Source organism: Diadema setosum, chromosome 12 (assembly GCF_964275005.1).
Source record: "Diadema setosum chromosome 12, eeDiaSeto1, whole genome shotgun sequence".
Taxonomy (NCBI): domain Eukaryota; kingdom Metazoa; phylum Echinodermata; class Echinoidea; order Diadematoida; family Diadematidae; genus Diadema; species Diadema setosum.
The window spans coordinates 22,900,423-22,928,422 of NC_092696.1; the positions used below are offsets into that span (position 1 = coordinate 22,900,423).

At 38.7% G+C, this 28,000-nt stretch overlaps 1 protein-coding gene across 1 annotated transcript; it reads left to right on the forward strand.

The window, feature by feature from the left end:
• The first annotated feature begins 2 nt into the window (after positions 1-2).
• LOC140236136 (MOB kinase activator 2-like) lies at positions 3-27,998 on the forward strand. The gene is made up of 5 exons (XM_072316108.1): positions 3-109; positions 22,575-22,741; positions 25,725-25,824; positions 26,528-26,652; positions 27,403-27,998. The coding sequence occupies exons 1-5, from the start codon at positions 93-95 to the stop codon at positions 27,732-27,734; spliced, it is 741 nt and encodes a 246-aa protein (XP_072172209.1). The 5' UTR covers positions 3-92; the 3' UTR covers positions 27,735-27,998.
• Positions 27,999-28,000: the final 2 nt, after the last annotated feature.

Below are 28,000 nucleotides of genomic sequence, written 5' to 3' on the forward strand. Positions count from 1 at the left end.
AATCGCGAATTGTGTGTTGTGGCTATGAGACGATGATCCATCCGTAAGGAACAGATATCGAAAGTTGCTAGCAAACTTCTCACTTATTCATCATGGATTGGTTGATGGGGTAAGCATATCCTTCTTTATTTCTCTGGAATAGTGATGATGGTTCTCCCTTCATGTGAATCTAGTGCGGGAAAGCAAGGGCTTTTGTTATTATTGTTTTCCCGTAAATCGCCGGTTTATCATTCATAAGTTATCAACACTCGAACACAACGCACAACATGCAACACACAGCACCGGCACGAGAGGATGTATACACTCTCGTTATATAATTATAAATGCTGCAGTCCAATTCCTTGATCCTCCTCCATAATTCGTGCTACGAATAGCTATTATGGGGAACTAGGGGGACTACCCTTCCATTATCATGATTATTTGGGCGAGCAGTAACGGTACTAGTAAATTTACTACTAGATTCTAGTACTAGTAACTAGTACTGGAGTAGAGTAAAATATCCCGTTTGCGGCAGTTTAAGCATTATTAAGGGTTTTTCCAACTTGTAAACAAATCAGGCAAATTATTTTCAACCATTTCATATATCATAGACAAGATTATTAATTAACGCAATTGTTTTCATAAAAGAAATTTACCACTGACCAACGCAGTTGTCATGATTTACCAGGGCAAAACCCGGCACAATTTTCGCCGATAAGGGCGATATGCGACGTAGTATTTCTGCTTGCGGCACGATGTACAATCCCTATGCAATACGCGCGTGCTCCGCGATCTGTAGCTGAAAGCCTTCACATCTCTCGCGAACATTGCGTAAGCGCCAATTCCCATTGCGAAAGCACGTGAAAATAGCGGGCGCACATGCATTGGCCGCAAACAAGATCGCAAATCTGGCGGTGTTGTTGATGTCTTTCTCGTGTTTTTCTCATTTTTTTTCGATGGTAACATCCACTTTCCGAAAAAAATGGCGGCCCACATCGGCTCGCGAAAGTTCTATTTTACGTGAGGATATGTTTTCAAAATCTATGAACATCGAGAAAACGACAAAAAATCCAGTTTCTTGGACCATTGTTTCTTAACTGTAATGTTAAGAAGTACCGAAAATTTCATTTTGGATGCGATATGTTGTCATTTAGGTGAGAAAATTTCACTTTTGTCAGAGATCGTGCCCATTTTATCGGTTGGTTTTTGTTGATTGCTAGTGTGTTAGTATATGTGTAGTGTGCATGTAACAGTGCAGTGCTGTGTTTAGCGGTATATTACCGTGTATGCTGTACCTGCCGCGAACGGCTGCAAGGCCGCATACTGCCGTAGTTACTCTAGTACTGGTGATCATAATATTTCATTTCATTTCACACATGCATGTTCACATGCATGTTTTTTTATTTTCATTTCCAATCAAACACAGCCTGTAATACACTTTGACATGATTCCATATATTGGAACATAATAATACATACTGGTTCTTAAAAGAACTTCATGGAAATGAAAATTGAGGGGCTGCTAAAAAGCGAACTTGTAGATTGCAGTCTCCTCACTTAGTCTACGTTACATTACTACGGGTCATTAATTATATATGACTTTAAACACACAATATAACGATACATGTACCGTACAAGCTAATCATTGAAAGTATACAGTTTTCATTCAATCGAATCGGATGGTTTACATGAAGTATACGCTTTCACATGTATACACATATACAACATACACATACACATACACGTACACATACACATACACATAAATACACATACACATACACACACACACACACACACACACATACACACACACATACATACACACGCACGTACATGTACACACATACACATACGCACACACACGCACATACTCACACATGTTTGCATCCACATACATTGTGCACACACAGAAGAGAGTAGGGAAATGATGCATGATGGGATGGAAATTAAAGCAGGGACCATGTCCACCATACACATCCAGGTTCAGGACTGCTGGGAGTTCAGTCAAATGGTAATGCGCTATGGACTGACTCTGACTGGCCATCTGCTAGAACCAATATTCAAGAATACTTCTCAATTCTCCCAATCACCTGATCACCCATGGCCATATATCCCAGTTCTGTTGATGACCTGCGTGCCAGTATTATCAACACATTCACCCCTCACACAAGAAAACGGGCGAAAGATGCCAACCCCTTTTGGTTCATCCCTAGACAGAAAGATCCGTCTGTCCGGAGGAGTCTTTTACTTTTATGACGTTGTCGCTCTCCTCCGTAGACAGACGGAAGTTGATAGTATGGGGTATACATTGCTGTGGGGATGGTCTTACTCTTAACCACTGTTTCTATGGAAAATTGGGTGAGGTACCTCACCCTTCTCGATTACGTCTAATTCACGGCCCTAGGTCGGCAAATTTAAGCTTGTATAGAAAAATCTACATTTCAAGTATGCATTTCACTCACCAGATTAATGATATTTCCAACATTTTTGTAGAATTTTCATGAAAAAAGATGCAACTACCAGTGGTCGTAACAGCTCTTTAACATATGAAGCCATTAGCCAATCACATGCAAGGTAGATTTATACTTGTTTTTTAATAAAACAAGTACCTCGCATGTGATTGGCTAACGGATACAAAATGGCGACTTGCAGCTAACGAACGGCGATGTTGCGATATGGATACAAATTTCTGCAATATAACCTATGTAGTTACTGTGAGTATTTCGATTGCACAATGTGAGAAAGTTACCCAAAATATTGCTGCATGATGTGTCATGTCACGTCAAACTTGTTTGAATGTAAAAAAAGCTGTCTGAAATTTGTTTTATCGTAACGTTTGATCTGTGTGCGACCGCTGGCAGGGCATCCCCACAAGAGCCAGCATCATTGCCTTCGGTCTGTATAAGGAAGGGATCCGTGAGGCCAGACGCAGTCTCCGCGGAACATTTCCCCAATGACAAGATACAGACCGATCTTTCGGTCAAGTTCGCCCCATGCCATGGCCTATGGGGTGAACCACAACGGCCGAGGGGTTGGCATGTTAGTTTTGCCTTGTTTTCTCTCCAGGTGACTAGCATTGTACCCATACCATAGATAGCAATAGTCTGCAGTTGCAAATGGATCAGGCATGCGCATCGCATTGTGCCATACGCTTGAATGAATTGCATGATTTCTTCAGCATACAGAGGGTCAGGGCTAGGGCTGAGTCTGAGCTGTATTAGTTAATCAAGTTTCTACAAAACAATTCTTGTACAGTGGATAAAAATGCAAATGAGTGAGCTAACCATGTCATGACCATACAATTTTCCTTTGATCTGTACAAAAAAATGACGAAAATTCAGTGTTTCTGTCGCTGCAGTCTGAGACGTGATGTTAATTCCTGGTTGAATAACTTCAGAATAATGATCAGTTAGATATACCAGGATTTGAGCCTTGGGCATAATTGCATTTGAGTGAAAAACTGGAAAATTCAAAATTTTTATGTACAAACTACACTGTATATGTACAATGTATGTTGCAAGTTGTGAGAGGATGACATGCTACATGTAGCTTTGCCATTTGCATATTCATATTGGCCTTTCAAGAACTGTTTCCTGAAAAAATAGCGAGATTTGAAAATGTCATAACTTGCTTATTTTTCATCCAATTTCAATCAAAATTATACAATTGAACTCGTAATATACTCTTTCTTACCAGACTAACTTATATTTGGACTGGATTTCCCCTTTAACCCAAGTATACAGTAATTATATCATTAGAATACATCAGGAGAAGTTTGAGGAAATCGGACAATCCATTCAAAAGTTACGAATTTTTGAAATTTTGGTGATGAGACTGCTGGATCAGGGGGGCATTTCATGAAGCATTTCGTCTGACAAAGTTGTCGGACAAATTTGCTCTTAGCCAATCAGATGCAAGGATTTCAGTAGCTTGGAACAGTTTGTCAGAAAAATATCCCACCAAAACGCTTCATGAAATGCCCCCCAGAAGACTGCTACGTATCATGACGTCATATGCACTACAATGTATGATGCAACATTTGGTACCCTGGGGTGCCAAATGAAAATTTGCCATTTTGTTGAATTGTTATGGTTTTTTTTTTTTTTTTTTTGTTAGCACTGTACTCTACCCTGGGTTACAAAAACAAAAAATAAGTAAAAATGATTTTTAGTATTATAGTATTATAATGCAAAAAAAAAAAGTTTTCTTGTTTGTGATTATGCAACAATTAATGCATACAAATAACTTTTTTTCTCATTTACATGCTCATTCATGCACAAGCACTATAAATTCTTGAATAGTTACTCAGTGAAATTTATATTATCATTGTGATTAGATTACACAAGTTGACATGGAAGGAAAATCGGCATTGGGATCATCAGAAATACATTCAGGGTGCTGCAAACTACTTGCCCACTATTTTGAGCAACTAAAGCTAACCCTTGTGCAAGTAAAGTGAATATTTACTTGCATTTTGGAGTTTGGGGCCTTTGTCAATTGTGGATTGAGGCAACCAATGTATTTATTGTGGTACACAGGAATATTGTCTTCCTTAACATTGAGGGGTGGCGGGTTTTAGGCAAATGAGCAACTTGATACTCATGCTGCCTCACAACAAACAGCTGGGCTATGATGTAAAGAAAATTGTTCAATCCAAAGAAAATACTGTATGTATACATGGTGTGTACATGCATGTGTTCCCATTCATTTGCAAGTAAATGTTTTGGCTGTGTTGCATCCTTAACATTAAAAATCCATCTCATGTTAAAGTTGATAATAACACCTAGGTTAGTCCAACAAATAGGGCAAGTGCTGAAGTTTCACTTCAAAATAATAATTGATTTCACATAACTGGTACACTGATTGATAACAACAAATGAAGCAGTAATGCCAGTGCCTCACAAACCTCCAAGTGTTGTACACACAAATCCTTGTAATTTGATTTCAGATTCTTGATTTATAAAGGTGATCAGTTATGTCTATGGTATTTATCAAAAGTGATTACTTTGACAACTATAACAAACCAATTCAGGACCATTGTCAGCTTCAATTTCCACTTCATTGTCTGCAACCAATATTGTTTTGTAAAACCCAAAACGTAAATTCAATTACTTTTCTAGTCTTTTTCCTCCATCAGTATGTCAAATTTCAATGAAAGTTCTACTGCCGTGTATTGATTTTACTCTGTTCAATGATGTCAACTGGCATGTGTAGGGGCTTTTCAATTTTAGCAAAGGATCATCATACAGTGAAGTTTCAGCTTTTGATTCTACATTGTAGATACACTTTGTAGCAGCAGAGAGTGTGGATACTCTTCATTCCTGGAAAGGATTTATGATATCCCTTGTAAGAAGACATTCTTGAGCAAGAATCACAAGGGTTTCAACTAAGGGTACATGTATTGTAGGTTTATGATGAAAAGCAATGTTATGTGCTAGCTGTTATTGATTACTGGGCAAGTCTTTAATTGGCAATTACTGCAGAGTGCTACACATCCCATTTTCATTGTACCTCCTTGACCAAGGCAACTAAAACTCACCATTAGGCAAAATAGTTGTAGAAATAATAGACACTTGCATTTGAATACAGACCCTTGCCATGCCTGAATAGTCATTAAGAATATAAAGGAGAACTTTGGCTATGAAAGAGTACCGCGTATACAATGTACACTCTTAGCATCATTAAGATGGGTTTGGAAAGTCCATTTGTAATGAGTTAGATACAACTTGTATGTCGTCATTTTTTATAAAGCTGAGAGTCTGGTCTTACAGAATCTGCCTTTAAAAATCCTGATTGCGACTTTCATGATGGTTTTATAATGCAGGGTCGCATGCATGCACTATACTTATAGTGTCTTACACTGTACACTGGAATTCATGTCATTCAGTCTTCAGAGATTACATACAAGCGTGTATGACAATACAAAGGGGTGTGTGTTCACTGCGGTTCTTAAAGAGAGCATTATGGTTGAACTCTCCTTCTTCCCTGAAACTGAAAGTACACTGTACATGTACAATGCATTGCAATGTTGTTGAGAAATTCATGAGTTGTGAGCTGCACAAAAGCATGAGTGGGCTGATCATACTACAAATTTGTATGTGTACAATACTTTAAAAGTGAACATTTCTTACCAATTTTGCGCGAGTAATTTTTCATGCCCGTCCGGGCAAAATGAATATTGTGTGTTTTTGATTCAGCAGAATCAAAGTATAAGTAAATTATGTAGTATTACATGTACATGTAAAAAGCAAAAAAAAAAAAAAAAAAAAAATTGTGCTTTTATTTTTGTTCTACAGTATATGTACATGTTTGAAAATTTCTACACTACCAAAATTTCCACTTTTACAGTAAATTGTTATCCCAGCCACTATGCATCCACCCCTCAAACAACAAAGAGGGGGAAAACAACAACAGAAAAAATGCAGTGGGAGTACTCTCCCATAACCGTCCACATTTTTGTAGTTACTTAAATACAATGCAGAGACTCCAACTCTCCCGCTTTCGATGGGAGATCTCCCGCCAAAAGCCCATTTTTGCCCGTTCTCCTGCTTGAGATTCAATTTCTCCTGCCCTGGCTCTGTGCCTCCCACTTGAAATCATTTCTTATTTAGTGTCGCCGTATGTTGAAAAATAAGCCTGAGATAGCACGAGAGAGCATCTAGAACCCTAAAGCTTCCAGGCCCTGGACCCTGGCCGTAAGGAACTTTGCGCTTTGCATGCGCACATCAAGTTGGAGTCTCCCGTTTGCTATGGGCTTCAAGCGGGAGAATCTCTAGATCAGAAGTTGCTTGGGGTTGGAGTCTCTGACAATGTAAAAGCTATGTTTTGGTGGATTCTTAAGTACAGAATGTATTGAGAGATTGAACTGTCAGAGGGTTCAAGAAAGACAGTCAACACATCTCCCATTTATGCAAAATGCACAATTTCTTTATATTTGTCTGAAAGATGATTTAGTGCTAGTACACACTGTATATAGACAAAGGCTGTGTTTATACTTCCCCTTTTCAGGTCAAAATCAGCGTTTTGATAGTGGTTTCTTTCGCGTACAGATACTTTCGCGGTTTCCATCGGTGCCGACTTTTTCGCGTGTGTTTAAATTCGCGGTCGGCAAAATCTGTGAATTCACAGAACTTGGCAAAAACTGTTTTATTTTGCACATGACAACCCAAAGTACACGTGTATAATCCAATTATTCTTTTATTTATTAAAAAGAAATTCAAATTAAATGCAGGCTTACACCTACTGTACCTGAAATCCTGTCTCTCAAGTACTTTATAACATGCTTGTACCTACATTGCGCGGTATCGCTGTGTGTGTGTTGACCATCAATACACTCAATGCGCGGAATCTTCGTGTGTGCATGTGCGCAATAGCATTGTAACAAACGGCGAGTTCAAAACATTTCCTTGCGTAGTTAATTTGGCGCGACTTTTCTAAACATTTTCGCGTGATGTTAAATTCGCGGTTCAACCTCAAAGTGCGAAAAGCGCGAAAATAAAACCACCGCGAAAGAAACCACTTTTACAGGACATCGGAGCTTTCATATTATCATGATTACCCTAATTGAATACTGTTATCAAAATGTGAATGCCCTAACTATGATTTTGTGATTTTTTTTTATTTTTTTTTTTTTGGGGGGGGGGTTGGGGGTTAGGGAAGGGGGAGGGCTGGCCATGTGATTTCTGCAGGACAGGTGTGTAGCACTCTGAGGATGATATAAATTCATTGCTAGCCCCCACTGCTCTGTTGATGGCATCGCTGTACATTATACACTGTACACTGTATATGTGTGATGTGTATGTATCGAGCATTGCTGCATCTGTGCAATAATGCCATGATACTAATCAAATTATACCCTGCTCTGATAGGCTTACAGTAGATTTAAATTACAGAACCTTCAAAGGGGGAGGGGTAGAGAGAGGAGGACTCACTCATGGAGAAAATAGAAATGGAAAGTCTTTTAGTGTATGAAGTGCAAAAAGAAGACCCTAGGAATTCTACATGTACTCCTGCCAGCAGTTGATATTATAAGAATTTTCCACCTCGATTGCAGACAAATAGATTTTAAAAATGTTATATCTTGTGGTTTTTCTTCCAGTCTTCATAGATTCTCTTTGTATTGGCACCAACGTATAGATATTGAACTGCAACTCATAAAACATACAATGTAGTGCTGCTGACTGTATCAATTACCATGGATAGATAGTAACAGGTCCACTAGACCATGATTTTTTTAAAAAAGAAAAGAAAGACAGATGGTGTTAACGTTTGTAATAGTAACCATGACGAGACCACCTCCAGAGCGAGGCCAAATGCGAGGCCAATTTTGGCCTCGCATTTGGCCTTTTGCGCGTTTACACTGAAGCGGGGCTGGGCTCGGCCGCGGCTCGGCCGCGGCCGAGCCTCGCACTGTAAACGGGGTCTTAGTGTGTCCAAGCTGCAAAGTGCAAAGTACAATGTTGCTTTGAAGAAAAAGAGGTGTAAACTAAGCATTAGGGGGAGGGACCTGGGAACTTTATGACTCACCAGGCACAAAGTATGCATGTTCATGAGCACACACATGATGTTTCTTTTGCACTCATCTTAGTCATTATGTACATTTACTCAGTCTCTGTACACAATGTTGGATTATGCCTTATCACCTGCATACAGAAGAACTGTGGTTGATCACTCATGTCCTTAATTTCATCCATCCCCACAGTTTGTTACAGGAAGACCAACTGAAAATAGAGGCTTGACAAGATTAGATTATAAATTAATTCAAGCATATTATTAGCACATCTTGTGGGGAAAGCCTACAAGTTGAAAGAAATAGCTTTTAGTGGATAGGGTTATGGGATGGGATGATAAAGAAATGATAATTGTTTTGGTTGAGATTCAGATTCAGATTCAACTTTTTGCAAGATGATTAAAAACTACTCATGAAATGTGAAAGAGCCTACAATTCTAAGAGGAATTCAAAGTTTATTTGATGAATTTTTTTTTTTTTAAGATGACTGAAATATCCAAAAACAAAGTAAAACAAAGAGGTTCGTTAAGGTGGGTCCTGCCTTTTATTAATTAAGACTATAGTAGGACCTCGATTATCCAGCAATGTCGGGACTGACGGGCGTCCAGATAATCAACTTGGGCAGATAAGAGAGCCTACAATATACATGTATGCTCAAATACAGCAGTTTCTAGCATGTCATGCTACAGGGGTATACTGTATCATTTTTCATACTTCAGGAATTGATACGGAAATAAAGATTTATACCAGGTAAGTAAAATATCCCTTCATATACAATGCCATGTACATGTATTGTTTGTTTGATTAATAGTGTCAGACAATAAGATAGACATTGCAACTCGTTGAATACTGCCGCTGCTTTGTATTGCAATTACTGTCATGCTCTGCACGCAGTGCCAGTGACAAGCACGGCACCAGTCTCTGAAATCATTTCATGAACTGACTGAAAAAGTTACAGTCCACTGTGAACATATGAATTTGTCCTGTGGTGTAATCACACAATAATGGTGGAAGATGTGTTTGTTTTGAGTGAGATTTAGCACTGCAAATACATGAAAACATCAAAAAGAAAATGTCAGCAGAGAGTAGTGATAATCGATTGCTGGATAATCGAGGTCCGGATAACAGAGAGTGGTGATAATCAATTGCTGGATAATCGAGGTCGTGCTGTACATGATGTACATTGTACACATGTACAGGAGCTCATTAGTTCTTGATACACTAGCATGCCCCATGGTGGAGATCAATGCAACAAGGTCAAGCTACATGTGTGTGCGCCATCTCTTCACTCTGGGTTTTAGATGTTTACAGTGTATGTGTTCACCCTTGCAAAAGTGTACTCAGAATCAAGCAAAATTCTAATTACTGGTAGTGAATTTGAAAGCACCTACAAATGTAAGGAGCTGGAAAATGACTGACCCCATTTGATTTGAGAAATCATGTAATTAACTATAAGCAAGTTGTGTTCAGTTATAATAAAATCAATACAATTAGTATAAAACAAACAAAATACCTTCAGATGCAATGGGTTCTTTTCTATTGTCTAAAGTCTTCAAAGATGTGAATTTACATATATCTCTATATCCTTATGAATCTCCCCTGCAACTGACACAGTTCGTGAACCCTTCAGATTGACTCGTCAGAAGGAATGCCAAGCCTAGATTTGATAAAATTACCCTGCAGTGTGTATTCTAACTGGTACTTTTAAAAATATAACAGTGCAATTAAATTACTCTTATCCGGCCTAATGTGCGTTTCGTGTTCTTATTTTGTGCTGAACGAACTCATTGCAGTTGTAAACAGGAAGATGCGCTTAAGTTGAAAGTTTTTTTTTTGTAAGTATTCGTTAGAGCAGCAGCAACTTTATCGTCTCCTCGTAAGAGAAAATTGATTGACGAATCTGGACTGTGTAACTCATCGCCACATGCTTTCTATCAGTGGGATGAAGTTGAAGACTTGTTTTCTCGTGTTTATCTGACACCGATACAGCCCTTTCCTGCTCCAGAGGACAAATGCTTGCAACAGCTGATGTTTTCAGTGGAAATTGGAATCATCCACGCAGAAAATTGGTTTGGAGTAAACATCCTTTGTAGGGAAAAAATCAATATGTGCTATAGACAGCACACTGGGTACGGGCGTGCGAATTGTATGTATTTGCTACAGTGAGATGTACCTTGAACATTGTCCAGAATGAGAAAAATGCAGTGCAGCTGAAAATCCTGTACATTTCTTTACAATTTACATGCATTCCTACAACATATGGTATGCAGAGCGCAGCTGTGTTTCACACTGCATGTCAATATTTCCAGTTTTGAAATGACAGGTGTCAAGAAAATAAAAGGGATGAAATCTATCGTACTGCAATTACACTGCAACTACACTCTGGAAATTTCCACTTTTACAGTAGTTTCAGAAAAGTTTTATAGCAAATCTGAAGTATAGTTCTACAACCCAAAAATGTGACATTAGTGACCTACTGCGCAGGAGACTGTTGCCCGGCATAATGTTTGATGGAATTGAAATGAAAGCTGAATACGATTACATTGACTGTCAACTAATAAATTTATGCTATTACACCAAGTCAGATTGCTTCAAATATTAAATGCATACCCCCATCACATAATTGGGGACATGCTCCAATTCTTTACATACAAAGAGAAATGCAACCAAGCCAAAATCGGAACTGAGACAATAAGAAGTTTATCTGCAGGAGAGGGCTGGAGGGCATACTCATAGAATGGAAACATTCTTACTTTAATGTTTTCACCATTCATCTATATGTGTCTTCAGGGAAGGAGGTACATGTAGGTGATTTTGTTTTAATGTTTCTTTTGACAGATTTACTGATCACTTCAGTTGTAGGACACATGCACAGGTGCTTATTTTTCAGGAGTAAACATTTCACACAAAGAGGTAATGAGATGTTTGCCAAGACATGAAGATATGTGGCTATGATACTTTTCAGTATATTCACACAATGCATTCTAAAACTCAACAGTTTACTTCTCCTTTTCATTACTTTGTCACTTTGATAGAATCATTTCCTTCAGCTTAAAGTCTACCATTGCAGATCTTGTATGATGTGAGCATAAGTGGATTTGTGGGGGGGGGGGGGGGGAGGGGGTGGTAGGCCTACACTCTATATACCATTTATATGGAGTTTGTTCAATATATTTTGAAAAGTCAGGGAGAGACTGCATGAATGCTTTCTGTCATCTCACCTTCCCTGAATCTTGCATAGCCTTTACCATCAAAACAGAGGGAGCGAGTTGGCTCCTTAGGCCTGCATCAAGCAGTCCCCAACCCCATGGGGGGACATCAGATTTACTTAGATTCGGTAAACAAGTAGAGGAAGCATTTCATCGGTCGCAGGGGTAGTAATAATTTCCTCCAAGTCCTTTGGGGAGCAGGGGGGGGGGCAGTGTGATACGAGAGAAAGGGAGAGAGAAGAAAGTGCTAGCGGGGACATCACTGCAGTACCTTTGTTTACAGTTTGTAATGGATAAGTCCAGATTCTCTTGCACCGAGTATAACACGTAGATAAATCAAAAAAGCAGTGAAAGCTTTCCCACACCTCATTGCTTGAATGGGGGAGGGTGGTGGCATCTTGAAGCTCTTGAATGAAAAGAAACTTTAGAGTATAGGCTTTAAAATTCCGAGAAATATCTACAGTTTTTGGTTTTCTTACACCATATATTTGAGATGGATTAATAGTAAAAGTTACAGGGTGTAGTCAGGGGTTTATAAGCCCCCAGGACATTGCCTAGTGGCTGTCCTCTACATAGTATTTGGCTGTGGTAGCCGTGATAAGAATGTGAAGAAAAAAGCTGGAGGGTGTCATGAATTCTTACAGCAGATCATTTACAAAGAGTAGATCTGGTGCCTGATGTTTTTGTATTGGTTTTTGATTTGGTAATTATTAGGTATTACAAGGGTTTAAAGTGAGGCCAATGTTTTGGGGCGGGTTCGAGAGGGGAGGGAAGGGAGGAGATCGAGAAGGGAAGGGGAGAGAGTGGGTAGTGGGAGTGGGATGGGCTTTGAGCTTCTGTGTCAGAGCTTTGATGAATGAAAAGGACACTACAAGCTATCCTGACATGATATCAACTGGATACTCATTTGTGCTCCTCTAATTGGTTGGCACAAGTTGTCACCTTGGATGAATTTATGCCAGTCCGTGGGGCGTGTGTGTGTGTGTGTGTGTTGTGCGGCTTCTCAAACTGCTGACATTCTTCTGTGTATCACATTTTCATTGCACGTCAAAAGAGAATCGCTAGTAAAGAAAAGAGGCTGATTGTGAAAACCCCCCAGACAGAGCGCTTGAGTGCATCTTGCCTTCGTCTTCTCTTCGGCAGCGAGTTCTTTCCACCCAGTCCTTGCTCTTCTTCATTCATAAAATACATAATTGGGGTTCTGTCCTCACGTGGCTGAAAGACACCCACTTTCAAGACAGTAAGGGGCCCCTGTGCACAGTGTTTGGAGACTCGTGAAGCCGTGTTGCTCGATCGTTCACTCTTGCGCTCGTCTACATGTATACCTGATTAGAGTTTTTCCAGTGCTGGCTTTCCTTTGATATGCATGATGAGTTTCCTGTGGTAAGTCATCTATTCTATTTTGTGATTGTGTTTACATTTTTGTTATTCTCAAGTTTCTTTTTCTATGCTTTTTATATCTAAATGTACAAGGTTTACAATGTAGCTTTTCTTCATTGCAGACAAGGAGTTGCTGTCGCCTTATTTTTCTATTAGTATTTAATATTGCAGACACATAGTATGGGTTTGAGTACTACAGACATTTGACAGATTCTATATACATTGCAACATGACACCCTACAGCTATCATCACAGCCATTCCATAGTGCTTTATGTGACACGGATGAAGCCTGTTTTCAAAGTGATCTATTTGGGACATTACTAATAGAGTACACAAAACTCATATTTTTTTAATCAAAATGAGTATAATGACCCTTTTAATAGTAAAAGTATTGAGAATTCACGTATTGGCTCCACAAAGAAATGAAGAAATAAACTAAATGCATTTTTGCCAATAAGGAATGAGTTTATTCAAATCAAATTTTCAGCGGCCTCTGCCTTCTTCAGAAGTCTTGACAAGACTCCTGAAGAAGGCGGAGACTGCTGAAAATTTGAGTGGAATAAACTCATTCTTTATTGGCAAAAATGCATTACCAGTTTATTTCTTCATTTCTTTAGTAAAAGTAGATATAGAAGCAGTGGATTGCTCTAATCATTTTTTTTTTTAACATGGACATCAACCCACAGGCTGCCTTGTTTCTCCTAAAACTTGATTCTCAGTCATGAGAATGTAACTTTTCAGAAAAAGGCTGGATTCAAAAGATACAGTAGATATATGAGATAGTGAAACATAGTGCCCCTCTTCATGAAAAATAACATCCAAATATCAATTATGTACACTGCATTCTTTTTTTTTTTATTTAATGTCCCTCCCATGGAATGGCTCATTAGAGCCAGACATTAATTCTGTGAAACACTAGTTTCACCAATGTATAAATGACTTGCTGTGAGCACTGTCATTGTCAGGCTACGAGGCTATAACTGTATCTGTGTCTGAAAGGCCAATACGTCTATAGGTGGCGATGGCTGCTTGCTATGCCTATGGGAAATTTAGAGCCACAGAAGTATTCATTTTGGGGTCACATTTAGCAATTTTTGTTTGGGGATCTATCTGGCAAAGGAATGGATGGTTGACCAACTTACACTGTGTATCATTCTACAAGTACAGTGTATATTTGCTTTCTGTTTATTTGTGTCTGTACATTTACAGACAAAATTTACATACAAGAAGATATTAATATTCAAAGCAATCAGATTGTACATAGATGCACTTTGATCATATAATCCTGCAGTGACTGGTCTCTGATACCATCAAATTGTTAATATTAACTTCATTCTTACAGAATATCGTGACCTCCTTACAGCAATTTTTGCTATGTCTTTTAATATGTCAGATATATGATTTATCTGTTAAATGATATGTCATTTAGTCACACAGTATTATACTTAGCCATGACACTGTAAAGATGATTATCTCTGTGACGCACGCCCCATACGTTCCTATGATGTATGTCAGACTTTGGTCGCGGACTAACAAGTGCGTTTGCCTTTTTCGTCACCATCAAAGTACAACCGGACAAACAAAGGGGGGTTGAAGTGTTTGAAGGGAAATACTACGAACGTTAAGGCTCAGACTCGGAGATAAACAGAGCTGTTTGCCCTCAGCTTCACACACATCCTGCACTTGGGATGTTTGCGGGCACTGACACAAAGTTTGATGAAAGATACCGTGTTTGTTTAAAAGCGAATATCAGGAAATCTGAACCTCCGTCTTCATTTGCCCAGTTTGGCCCTTCTGACGTTAGTTTGGTGGTACACGTACCTGTAGAAGTGACTTTGCTGACCGCCATAATTTGCAGCAACATCAGTGTTTGATAGCAAGAAGAGATGTGCTTTTGAATGCACTCACCTCCCGTAGGACTGTGAAAGTTTTCTCTTGTCGATGAGTGCATTGTGTACACACTGTCTGCATGGTATCGCAATCTGGAATTCAGACTTAGCTCTTGTGCCGCGTCGGAATCATTTTATGGTGGAAACATAAAACTTCTCAAAGCACAAGTCTTGTCTTAGGACTACATGTACGCTGCTGTACCAGAGTGGACTGGACTACGACCTGAATACCTCTGTCACTCCCAGGATAGTTTTGAAGACTGATAAGTGCATTAATTGTCTTGGGTATCAAATGTATTGCAAGTCTTAACGTCCAAGAATTGTTTGCTGTCTTAGATCATCCTTGGTGCTGTTGTGGATTATATGTACATCAATGTTGTGCTTTACACGGGCAACGCTTGGCAGGACAGTCACCCTGCATTATATCAAACACACATATTTCTTTCACATGTGAATTGCAATGAAATATTGAAAAATTGTATTGCAAAATTTGACTTCACACTAAAATTTACGAAGTTTTATAGGCTCTGATTATTCCAACAACACCATTCGGAACTTGATGGCAAGAATCTTGCCAGAAATTCATAAAAGGTTTGGAAAATATTGGGTTATTAGACTAACGTAAACAATTTTTGTACATACTTCAAAAGAAAACGTGCAGTTGATGGAGGCATCCTAATGAATTGTCAATAAGAATGTTTGCCGACAGCACAACCCTGTGTGCTCAACCTCTGGGTGTGTACGAGGTCCAAAGCATCAAGGAGTCAACTTGTTACAACTTATCGAAGCTGTTCGCACTCCATTAGTCTTATACCCAAACTATTGGAATAACCGTGGCAAAAGGAAGAAGAACCGAAGGGTTTCTGATCAGCACATGAAATTGTGGCTGAAAAACACCCAACTACAGCCCCAGATAGTGTGATTTGCCCTCGGAAATTCCTGCATCGCCAAGCAAGGTGAGAGTGGTGACAATGATGGGAGTTGTGAGGCAGATAAGTGCAGGGGAGAGAATCTCTACCATCATACGTGTCGTGATGCACAGGTATGGAAACGGTTTATGGCCAGTGTAACTCACAAACAGGTGCTGTAAGAGCTGTTATTTTTGCGAGGGTTTGATTATTGCAAATTTTGCAAATCATTGTTGAGCCATGAATTTATCAACACGCAAATATAATGGCAAACAGACGGACATTAGTGCACTTACAAAGTTATGTACAGTTTGTACCATCGTATGATAGCCTCTGTGTCAAATTGCAAAAGAAGACATCACAAAAATATCTGTGACCTAGGGCTGCGAAAATATCTGTCCGCAAAAATAACTTTTACAGTACATTGTATAAACCAGTTGATCTTAACACTAAAAGAAGTGAGTACAGACTTAGAAAAGGAGAGAGAGAAAGAGAGGAAAAGAGATATTAATATCAGATGCATTCCTTACTCAGTTGTTTATCAAATATAAGAAGGTATATTGTACCTCTATCTGTAGGTACTGTAGCTGTACATACAGAATGATATTATATAATGATACAGTGAAACCCTGTTATAACGAGTTCGGTTATAACGAGGAACCGCTTATAACGAGGTGATCGCGTCGGTCCCGTTTTCCTTTGCGTGTAAACCTATGGCAGAACGAATCGGTTATAACGAGTTCGGTTATAGCGAGATTCCGGTTATAACGAGGACAATTTCGGTGCATCATGATAAAGAAAAACATAAGCAATTTGATCGGATAGAACGAGGTTCCATTTCTTGACTAAATTGTCGCCTTCAAACATGCGACAAACGAAACATTGAAAACCGAATTTAAGCTATCCACGTCTTTTTCCCGTTTTGCAGAGAACCGCTCCTTCCATATTTTCTTCTAAGCCACTCGATAAGACACAGGAATGTCTTCCGATGTTCCTACTGAATTATTAATCAATCATTCCATTTTCTTTTTCGCGAGATACGCGTGCGTGATATTAGGTCAGACCACAGCGTAACGAGAAAAAAAAAAGAAAAAAGGATAACGCATTCAAAAACTTTTCATGTAGCGACACTTGTGGCCGAAAATGGACAATGGCATGGAATGCGTGTGCAACTCATCATTATAATTATCCTTTCCATTTTTAGTTCCGACTTCCAGTTCTTTTGCTGGTTAGCAAATATGTGTGCGGATGATTAAAGCCGAAATGATTAATGAAATCATTGCGATGCCGCCGGTGACAGTAGCGTAAAAATTGTTGAATAACGCAGAAAAGGAAAAAAAAAATGCATTTATTAGTTTGAATAGATCTGGATTTGTTCATTATCATTTAACAAAATGAGTGTGTATGATTAAAGCCGACATAATTAATGAAATCATCGCGATCCTGCCGGGTGACATAGCGTAAAAATAGTTGAATAACGCATGTTAACATACTTAATCGGTGTTTAGAAAAAGAAACAAACTCATTTATTTGTTTGAATAGATCTGGATTTGTTCATTCTCATTTAACAAATAATAATTTGAATACGAGTGTGTATGATTGAAGCCGAAATGATTAGTGAAATCATCTTGATCTCGCCGGGTGACAGTAGCGAAAAAGATAGTTGAATAATGCATATAAACCTACTTAATCGGTGTTCGGAAATAGAAAGAAACGCATTTAACAGTTCAAGAACGGAATCGATGTACAAAATGCGAAGAGATTTTCGGAAGAAAATAAAAAAGGCATTATTAATCCCTTCGGGCGCAACGATCATACGTTGTATAAAATTACAGCCGAAATGATTCATTAAATTATCGAATTCCCGCTGGGCACCAACAGCGTGAAATACCTCGCAAGTTAACGGTAAACAACGCATGTATGTTACATCTGAAATCATCGCGATCTCGCCAGACGACAGTAGCGTAAAAAATGTTGAATGACGCATGTTAACCTAAATCAGAAAAAGAAACAAACGCATTTATTGAATAGATCTGGGTCTGTTCATTATCACAATTTTAACACTGCATTTCACAATGAAGATTTTTCTTTCTTTCAGAATGGTCTACCAGGTACAGATTTGCGTAAAAAGGATCACAACCTTCCACATTCAATCCTGTCGCATATTTTTAAAGAACAGATGTACAAAACGCGAAGAGATTTTCGGAAGAAAATAAAGAACGCATTTTTAATCCCTTCGGGCGCAACGATCATACATTGTATGAGATTACAGCCGAAATGATTCATGAAATCATCACATTCCCACTAGGCACCAACAGCGTAAAAATACCTCGCAAGTTATGGTAAACAAGGCCTGTATGTTACTCTATTTGCGCTGGTGTTTAGAAAAACTTCACAAACAAGAATTATTACACTAAAAATTTAACTCATTTCAGCCCCTATATGTGACCGTGCACCTCAAAACGAACATAAAGTCGCACACACTGATTTTGCGCGAGGACTAAAAATAAGTGAAATGGGTCAACCCAGCCGAACTTGACTTTTTCATATTTTCTGCAAGAGCGGGTCTTCTTTTACATTATGCTAAAATTTGGTATCATAAAACGGGCAGGAAAGTGTGTTTTTTTTCGCCATTTATCTCGAACATTTTGGTAGAATAGTGTGATTAGGTGTGTCTGTAGAGTCCCTTTTTCATTTCTGAAAAACCTTATCCACACTCTTCACTTTCAACTCTAATAACTTTTGAAAAGATAGTGCTACTGCTTTGAAAGTTGGCATTAATTATGGACAGAATGTGTTAATGAGGCATGTTTAATTTCAGTTTAATTTAATAATCCCTTCATTGTTGTTACTCTGGTGGTTTACTTCCTGTTTTTTGTCCCATTCATCGCACAGCCAGCACGGTTTGGTAAAGATTAAGCGCTTGAATAGACACTGCACTTCAGAGCCTCTTTTCTCAGTTCACACTTTCCCTGAGTTTGTGCTTACTTTCCAATATTTAGATAGGTTAGGAGAGTCCATTTGATTTGAGTTATACATCATTTTAAAGTTTGAAGTATGCTCTTTCAGAATATGGTCTTAACTAAAAATTCATGTCAGGCGACTTTTTGTTTGTTTTGAGGTGCAAGGTCACATATATACTTTTTCGTCTAATTCACAAATAATTTCCCTTTATTCTCTCAGTAATAATGATGCATAATTGTGTAATAACAACACAAAGGATGTTCTTAAATTTCATTGATGGGTATATGATGTTGTGCTTATGTTTTTCTTTGTTTTTGATGCGTACGGATATAACGAGGTACCGGTTATAACGAGGTAATATCGCCGGTCCCACGGATCTCGTTATAACGGGGTTTCACTGTAATAAATTCAGAGAGAGAAGAAAGAGAGACCAGCAGAGAAGGAGGGAGAGGGAGAGATAGAGGGGCAGAAGAGAGAGAGAGACTTATAAAGAAACATAAGTGTTTCTTGTGAGTTCAGTGGATATTGTCTGAAAATAGTGCTTTTTTATATCAATTTTCATGATAGGAATTAATTTTTTTTCCTGGTGAGGAGGAGGTGTGATAGTCATGACAGTATCCTGTATCATGCCACTGCATTTATCAGTGGTTTTCAATTGAGTAAAACTTCGCACACACAAAAAAGAAGAAAAATATTGTTGACTGAACACTAAAACAACATCCATCAACACATTCTCAATAACAAATTCATCTGCTTGCATTAACATAGTCAGACAAGTCCCATTTTCACAAAATTATATGGTACAACGTTGTATGCAATATACGATGTAGATTACCTTTCAGTCATTAGGGGAACTGTCTGCTGTGTGTTGTCGATATTTTACAGAGTATTATCAATGTCGTCCTTGAAGCCACCATTATTGTAAATTGGATGCCATTCCGCAATAATCAGACAGGTGAATATCCTCAGCCTCAAAAGCCCATTCAACACATGACAACAGCTGTCTGCAAAGAGATCAGGGGCCACTTGAATAGAATCATAGAAATATAAATCTTGTCAATATAATCCCCAGTTCAGGTCCTTGATAGGCAAAGACCAAGTTTGGGTAATCTGTTCTAGTAGTCTAGCGAGGGGCCCTGTGTAGTATTTATGGTAATGTCTGTAATTTAAGCGTAAATGTATGGTATAAAAACATTGAATAGGCTCCTAATGCATAATGTACCGGTACACACACACACATACTTTGTATACACGCACCCTCGTAAGATGCTTCAACCAGGGATATGATAGTTTGCTCAAGGTAATTGGGCATATTCCATTTTATTTGTTTCTGAAAAATTATTTTTCTTTTTTTCCCCGCAATAAATTGACTAATTGAAATTGAAAACCATTAAAAAAAAAAAATAATTCTTAAGTTCAGTTTAGTTGTAAAGTAAAAAAATCAGGCTTCATGTAGTGTATCTTATAGGTGCATACACAACAATCAAGGTTGCATGTAAAAATTTTCAAATTTCCCCATTTCAGTAGTATGAAAACTTTTTGCCTACATACAGGTCCTAAAGTATGCAGAACAGGCAGGTGCATTATATACTGCGCTTTTTCATTTGTTTTGAATACCGGTATTTTAAACAAACGGCCATATGCCTGTGTGAAATGTCCCCAGTTGCCTGGACTGAAACACTACAATATCCCAGACTGAAGCCATTTGCAAGAACACACAAACAAACACACACATCCGCACATGATGTACAGTGTACATGTACACGTATGTATGTGGATACAGTGTAGCTGAGAGCCTCTCATTGATTATGAATCTATAGGTGTGCTGGAATTCAAAATGCTCACCATGACTCTCTATACTTTGTTCATATCTTTGTAAAGACCATTAGAATGGTTTCCCTCGAGTGGCCTTATCTCATTAGCTTGGGCTACATTCATGCACGTTAGGTTCTTGATTGCAAACTACTCATGATATGTTCCCTGTTGTCAATGACTGCTGCTTGACATGATTGATAATTACTTGTGTCAATCACCAACATCTGCATCACCAGACATTCCTTCCCACAGTTCATCCCCTGGGAGTTTAGCTCTCAACCTGTGTGTAGCAATATCGTACATTATGACAATTGTGGTCATATTGGCAACCATCTCAATGTTTTGAATACATCATTACATTGATTTAGGGGGTCATTTTGCAATTAATTATTGTAGAAAGCCAAAGTCGAGTGAGATTTTACATTCTACATGTTTGTTTATTTGTTTGTTTTTTGCATACAACATGCTAAAATTCAGAGATGTGACCACCTAGCCATACATTTGGTAGATTACAGATGCATATTGCAGTGCTCTAAATTGGCATTTAATCAGTACATGTGCAGGGTAAAACCAATTTTAAAGTATGATTTGGTTGATAGATCAGGCAATCAACTTGTACATGTATGCATGACACAATGTACAACAACCCTCCACTGATTTTACATATGGTTGTATGGACTGCAAGGTAACATCAGTGCATGTTTGTCATAGTGTCTGTAATACATGAGATCTATGAAGAAAAAAACAAACATTGTTTAATTTTTTAACAATCACCTATTTAAATTGGTTGCTAGAAAAGAGGATGCTTCCTGAGCATCATGTGGGACTTAATTTGTACACATTTACATTGTACATCAGGGGGGTGTTTCACAAAGCCGTTCTTAAAGTTAAGAAGGACTTAAAGGGGAAGGCTAGTAACTGATCAGTGGGAATCAGTGGAAATGCTGGAAGATGATTGTTCCAATCCTTATGGGATTCATTCAAGAGTTCATTGTATATCTATTGTTGTGTGAAAATGATTTTCTTCAGAACGGTCTCATATTCAAGTAATGTGCAGATTAATGCTCCGTCACTGACCAGGGACGCTAACCTGGAAGCATTAAACTGTACATTACTTGAATATGAGACCATTCTGAAGCAAATCATTTTCGCACAATAATAGATATACAATGAACTCTTGAATGAATCCCATAAGGATTGGAACAATCATCTTCCAGCATTTCCACTGATTCCCACTGATCAGTTACTAGCCTTCCCCTTTAAGTGCGACTGGTAATCAGTTCTTGTGTGCTATACCTATTAGAATCTCAATAATTCAGCACAAGAACTGATCACCAGTCTCACTTAAGTCCTTCTTAACTTTAAGAACAGCTTTGTGAAACACCCCCAGGTCTCTACTTCTTGTGTAAAAATGAATGTTCCTTTGCAGTTGTTTCTAAACCAGTGATTGCAAACAGCCCAAATCATACTAGACTAGGACCCAAGACTTTCTCCCTCCTGAGGCTGTTTCATATGGAAAGGTTTGCAAATGCAGCAGAGTTTCAATGATTGGAGTTGCCATTGCAGTTAGGCCGGAGGCAACCAATCAGCTGGCAACAATCAAATTTGTAAAAATTCAGCAAAAGTTACTGAGCAGTCAGTTTGATGTTGTCCTGTTTGATGTTGTCCTGTTTGATGTTGTCCTGTTTGATGCTGTCCAGTTTGATGTTGTCCCAGTATGAAAGTGGTCTCCGGAGGTATCCAGACTCTGTTCTGCTTTGAACACTGTTAAATTGGCTACTGACATGCAAGCACGTCCCCTTTGTGGAAATGTTTCTGATGTCATCTAAAGTTTTACCACTCATGTAAAGAAGATATATTCAGTATGTTGCATTAATCTCTGTGTCTCTCTGTTTAACATCTTTCTGTCATGATTCAGGAAAGCACGTAATAAAGACAAGAACAAGCCGCCAGCGAGTCCAACGGAAGAGCCCAAGCCGTACCTCGACGCCCAGAACGTCAAAGCACAAATCATAGAGTTCGACATCAGAGAAATTGTGTGGTTACCCCACGGTCTAGAACAGAACGAATGGCTCTGTACCAATAGTGAGTTTGCATTCCCCATCTCAAGATTTTAAAGTATGGACTGGGCCCAGCCCCCAGAGGGTCATTGACACAGGGCAGCTTTAATATAGCTATTGCATGTTTTCAAATACATTTCAGGAACGGATCCAGGAATTCTGTGAAGGGGAGGCGCCTTTACAAAATCAAAGGGGGAGTGCACATGCTTCCCCCCCCCCCATTTTTTTCTTTTTAGTTCTTTTGTTTTAACAAAAAATAAAGAGGGGGCACACACCTGGGGGGCGTTTCATGAAGGAACTTGTCGGATAAAATATCTGACAAATCAATTATATGCGACAAGTTTTGAGAAATTCTTTCGTCTAATGGGCCGATTTCTCTGAACTTGTCGGATATAATTGACTTGTCGGACATTTTATCCGACAAGTTCCTTCATGAAATGCCCCTCTGGTGTGCCCCCCTCTGGATCCGCCCCCCTCTGGATCCACCCCTGCATTCTGTGTTGTTGTTTTTAAAGCAATAGCTGGGTAGCACCCTATCAGCAGTATAAAGTGTGTGTTTGTAGTTGCCATGTTAAATGCAGCGAATGTATAACTTGGAATAACTGCAAGGTTCTTTTCACCAAGCTGTCTAACATGACTTTGAAAATTACAAATTGTAAATTGAGAGAGAAAAAAAAAAGAAAAAAAAAAGAGGTTTTACGCAAACTAGACATGAAACATGAGAAAGTTGCAGAATTCTCTAGTGACACACACATTTTCATGAACCACAATCATATACAATGACTGCAAATTGCATGATATATCATCATCTCACAAGTCATGTTAGTCTTGTCTTGGTCTTAAAGTCTTCCCTTAGTCTCTGTCTTTGAAAAAGAATCATAAAGGATGAATCACATTTTCTTTTTCATCCATTGATTGTAGATGAAATCCTGTGTAGCAATCATAACTTCAAGGGAAGCAGCTGTACTGCTTGATTATAGACCAAAAGATGATTCCTCAATATTATGTACAGTAGGTGCCTACCAATATGAGAGTTTGAGGCAATAATGTGATCACCACATCTTGTAATGTGCATAATTTCTTGTATACAGTGAAACCTACTCTAGAGGGCACCTGTCTTTAGCGACCACATGTCTATAATGGCCACCTTTTTGTCTCCCTTGGGATGGCCGCTACAGACAGGTTTGTCTGTATGTGGTTACAAGCAATTACTCTTCAAGATTCCATGGCTTATTACCTCCGGCAAGGAGGTTATGTTTTTTCGTTTTTCTGTGTATACGATTCTAGAACTATTGGTGTTAACGTGTATTAGAGACTATAGTCCAAAAAAGGATCAGACGCCTGGTAGTTTTACTATCATTGAATGCTATCAAACTTTTGTTTTGTGATTTCAAAAATGTATTTGTCATATACCCTGTGAAAAAGCACGATGTTCTTCGATCTGATCAATAAAATCCAGAAATACAAAAAAAAAGGAGGTTATGTTTTTGTCACCGTGGGTGGGTTTGTTAATTTGTCTGTTTGCTTGTTTGTTTGCAAAATAACTCAAAAAGTTGTAAACAGATTTGGATGAAACCTACAGGAAAAGTGGATGATGACACAAGGAAAAGATGATTAAATTTTGGTGGTGATCCAGAAATTTGTACAAATTTTTGATTTTTTTTTTTTAAATCTTTTGGCAAATAGGGTCAATGAACTTGGAGTTCAAGCTCTGCGCATTTGAGGTTTGCATGTGATACGCACACTAAAGCGCATACTCTGCTTGAGATGCCGCGCGGCAGGAAGCTGTTGAGGTAAACACAAGCTTCTTTATTGGGAAATTGGGCAATTTTCAGCTTGCATGTATTGGTGAAAATGAGCAGCTTGACAGAGGTCTGCGCTTTTACGAGTGCTTTTCTAGTTTCATAAGTCATGATTTGATCATTTAAGTCAACATACTGTGAAACCAGAAACATTCGCAGCATGAAACTTTTGGTAATTGCCGCTGACGTTCAGTGTATTGTGTAGATAGATAATTATTGCATGCATTTTACATTGGCAAATCTTAGCTCCTTGTGAAATTCGCAAAAGTTTCATGTATACACTGTATGTGAAAATTTCTTGTTTTACAGAAATGTAGATTGGCTTTTCACGTTCATTCTAAATCAGCATGGTGCAAGATATACAGTACCATTAGAGTTACTTGAGTGCTTACATCTTGCTCGTGCATCATATTTGTCTTAGTCCCCCCTCCACTGATTTACGTTGTATGTGCAGTTTTTAGCCTTGTATGTAGCAGACACAACGAAACCTGGGTGCTATGTACTGTCCCCATATTCATGAAGGAGCTGTGTATTCACGTCAGTGAGCATTCAAGCAGAACACTGAATGTGATTGCACCTTGTCAGTGTTCCAGTGGAATGGGGCACAGAAACACTTAAAAATGTCAGAGTGTGTGTGTTTGTGATAGACATGAAGGCACACAAGTGCCACTGGTATTGAAAAGCGAATGTTTTTTTCAGAAGTCTCTGTCTCTAAATATAGACTTTCCTTCTGAAAGCTATGTACCTACTGAATTATTCATACAAGTAGCATGCACACCTGCAAAAACAAAACACACATAAAAAAACCTTTTTTCAACTATTTCCATATGCGACCTTCTTTGAAATAATGATTACAATTCCATGTCTTGGATCTACAACATTTATGTTTAAACAATCTAACTTCCTTTTTAATAGGTGTATGGCATTGGAAATGGCCAAGATAAATGATTTTTAAAATTGAAAATCAAAGTTTTCTTGTTGGCTGTGCTCATTCATAACTCTGCATTTTGTAAACGGTTGTATGTAAACTCAGTGCTCATCCATTTGGTCATGATTAATGACCTTTAACCTTCACTTGCAATTATTTAAAGAATGGAGGTGGGGCTGATGAGATAGACACTGCATACTGTATTTTTTCAATATGTTAAGATTTTTGCTTCCTGACCATTGAATGTATCTCTTTTCCCTCTCTTATTTTTCTTGCAGCTCTCTCTTTCTTTAATAATGTCAACGTCCTCTATGGTGTCTTAGCAGGCCAGTTTTGTACCAATGAATCCTGTGCAAGTATGTCAGCACCCGGCAATGTGTGAGTTGGAATTTTTTATTCATCCTCCTTTACTCGTTAGTGATTATCTTCTTGTTTCGCTAAGTGACACCCCATATCAAAATCTACTTACAATTCCCCTTGCAACGAGTACACAAAGAAACAACAACAACAAAGGTGCTGATATAAGTTTTCTAATTGCATGATTTGTACATCCTGGATGGACAAATTTGTATGTTAGGAAAATACAAAACATATTTCCTTATTTTGATTATCTTCGTGTACATCTGTATCTTTCAAGAAAAAATCAGTGTTCTGCAGTCATATGATATCATGCAATTGAGCTATTGTAAAATGATATACATGTAATATTATTAGAAGGAGTATGTGTATACAAAAAGTAAAGGAAAAGAATAAATATAAGATTTTATGTTAAGAGAATTACCAATGACTGTAGGTGGGTTACCTGCTCTAAAAGTTGCTCACATTTACCTTTGTACTTTGCATTTAATAGTTTACTCATTTGATACTTTGTGCAAGTTTTTGTCTTTATAATCATCTTCATTATCAGTTTACTGCAAACTTTAGGAAGTATTGGTAATTGTTCATTTTGGGGAAGACGAAAACAAATGTATTGGTTAAATGAAAAATTTGCTTTGTCAGAAAGATTTTGTAGTAGTTGTGTAAATGTACGTCTATATTGGTGATGGTTTCAATCTGTCATTATCTTTTGGTTTACTGGCAGACAATATCAATGGCACGACGACAGAGGGAAGAAAGTCAAATGCACGGCACCGCAGTACATCGAGTATGTCATGGTATTCGCTCAGAAGCATATAGACGACGAGGGGGTATTCCCCACCAAGTATGGTGAGTCCATGAGAGGATGTTATGTTAGCAATTGGCTGTATTTGAAAGACGTAAAATGACTGTGTGCAGTAACATGCTCCTGCAGCTGACTGCAGTGTCTTCCATACTGTATCTTATCTCACTGCTGCCAAATTTCTGACATTTGTTCTCATCTATGAGGTACAGACAGCTCCCATTAGAACAAATTCCTCAGGGTTGGTGGTTTTCTTTTGTTATATCAAAATTTAGTTGAAGCTTAACAGTAAAGTACATAAAGATTTGAAGATGAAAATTGTGGGACCTGAATTTTTACTTCCTTGTAACAAGACTTTTGTTATTTAAACCGTGTTTTTAAAATGGGAGTCCACAGCAGTGGCAGATTCAGAGGGGGGCGCACCAGGGGCCCGTTTCATAAAACTTATCATCAGTGACAACTGCCACATTTCTATGACAAATTTGCTCTCAGCCAGTCAGGTGCAAGGATTTCAGTAACTTGTCACATCTATGACAACTTGTCACTGATGACAAGTTTTATGAAACGGGCTCCAGGTGTGTTCCCCCTCTTTATTTTTTTTGTAAGAACAAAAGAAATAAAAAGGAAAAATGGGAGCCCCCTTTAATTTTGTATTAAAGGTGCCTTCCATTTACAGAATTCCTGGATCCGCCCCTGCACAGTATAGATTTCTTGGCTGCTCATATATTATGCTTGGGATTTTGCTTCATGTTGCTGAGGCATGAAGACATCTTTTGTCTCTCCCTGCACATCCCCAGGTAAAGTCTTCCCAGCCGACTTTGAGTCGGTGGTCCAGCGGATCCTGCGGTTCCTGTTCCAGGTCCTGGAGCACATCTACTGCGCGCACTACGACCACATGATGCGGCTGGACCTCCACTGCCACCTCAACACCATCTTCACCCACATGGTCCTCTTCACCCAGGAGTTCAAGCTCCTGGAGCGCAAGGAGATCTCAGGCTCCCTGGAGGACCTCAAGGAGGCCCTCCACATCAGCCTCTCGCTATCCTCCTCAACCTCCACCTCGCAGTCACAGGGCTCGTCGTCGTCAGCGTCGTCAAATTCGCAGTCAAATCTGAACACAAATCCGTGACGATGGAGAATTTCTTTCTTTCTTCTCCCCCTCACCTCCTCGTCCTCCCTCCCACTACGCAGGGCTGGCTAGTGAGTTGCGTACAGCTAGGCTGTCGCCCGTCAAGGTCTCTCAGAGGCTTGAGGCCTTTTTCAACTCTTCTCCAATGTGGATGCAAACACAAAATAGTAGCAAAAATAATCAAATCACTCTACCTACATGTTGAGCAACTGCACATCAATGCCCCTGGTTCATGCAAACCAAAAACAAAATGAATAAAAAAAGGA

Excerpts from the sequence above, each read along its gene's own strand:
- LOC140236136 (XM_072316108.1), top strand. Across the intron at positions 22,742-25,724 it reads CGAATGGCTCTGTACCAATA|CTCTCTCTTTCTTTAATAAT; the intron begins GTGAGTTTGCAT and ends TTTTTCTTGCAG. Across the intron at positions 26,653-27,402 it reads GGTATTCCCCACCAAGTATG|GTAAAGTCTTCCCAGCCGAC; the intron begins GTGAGTCCATGA and ends GCACATCCCCAG.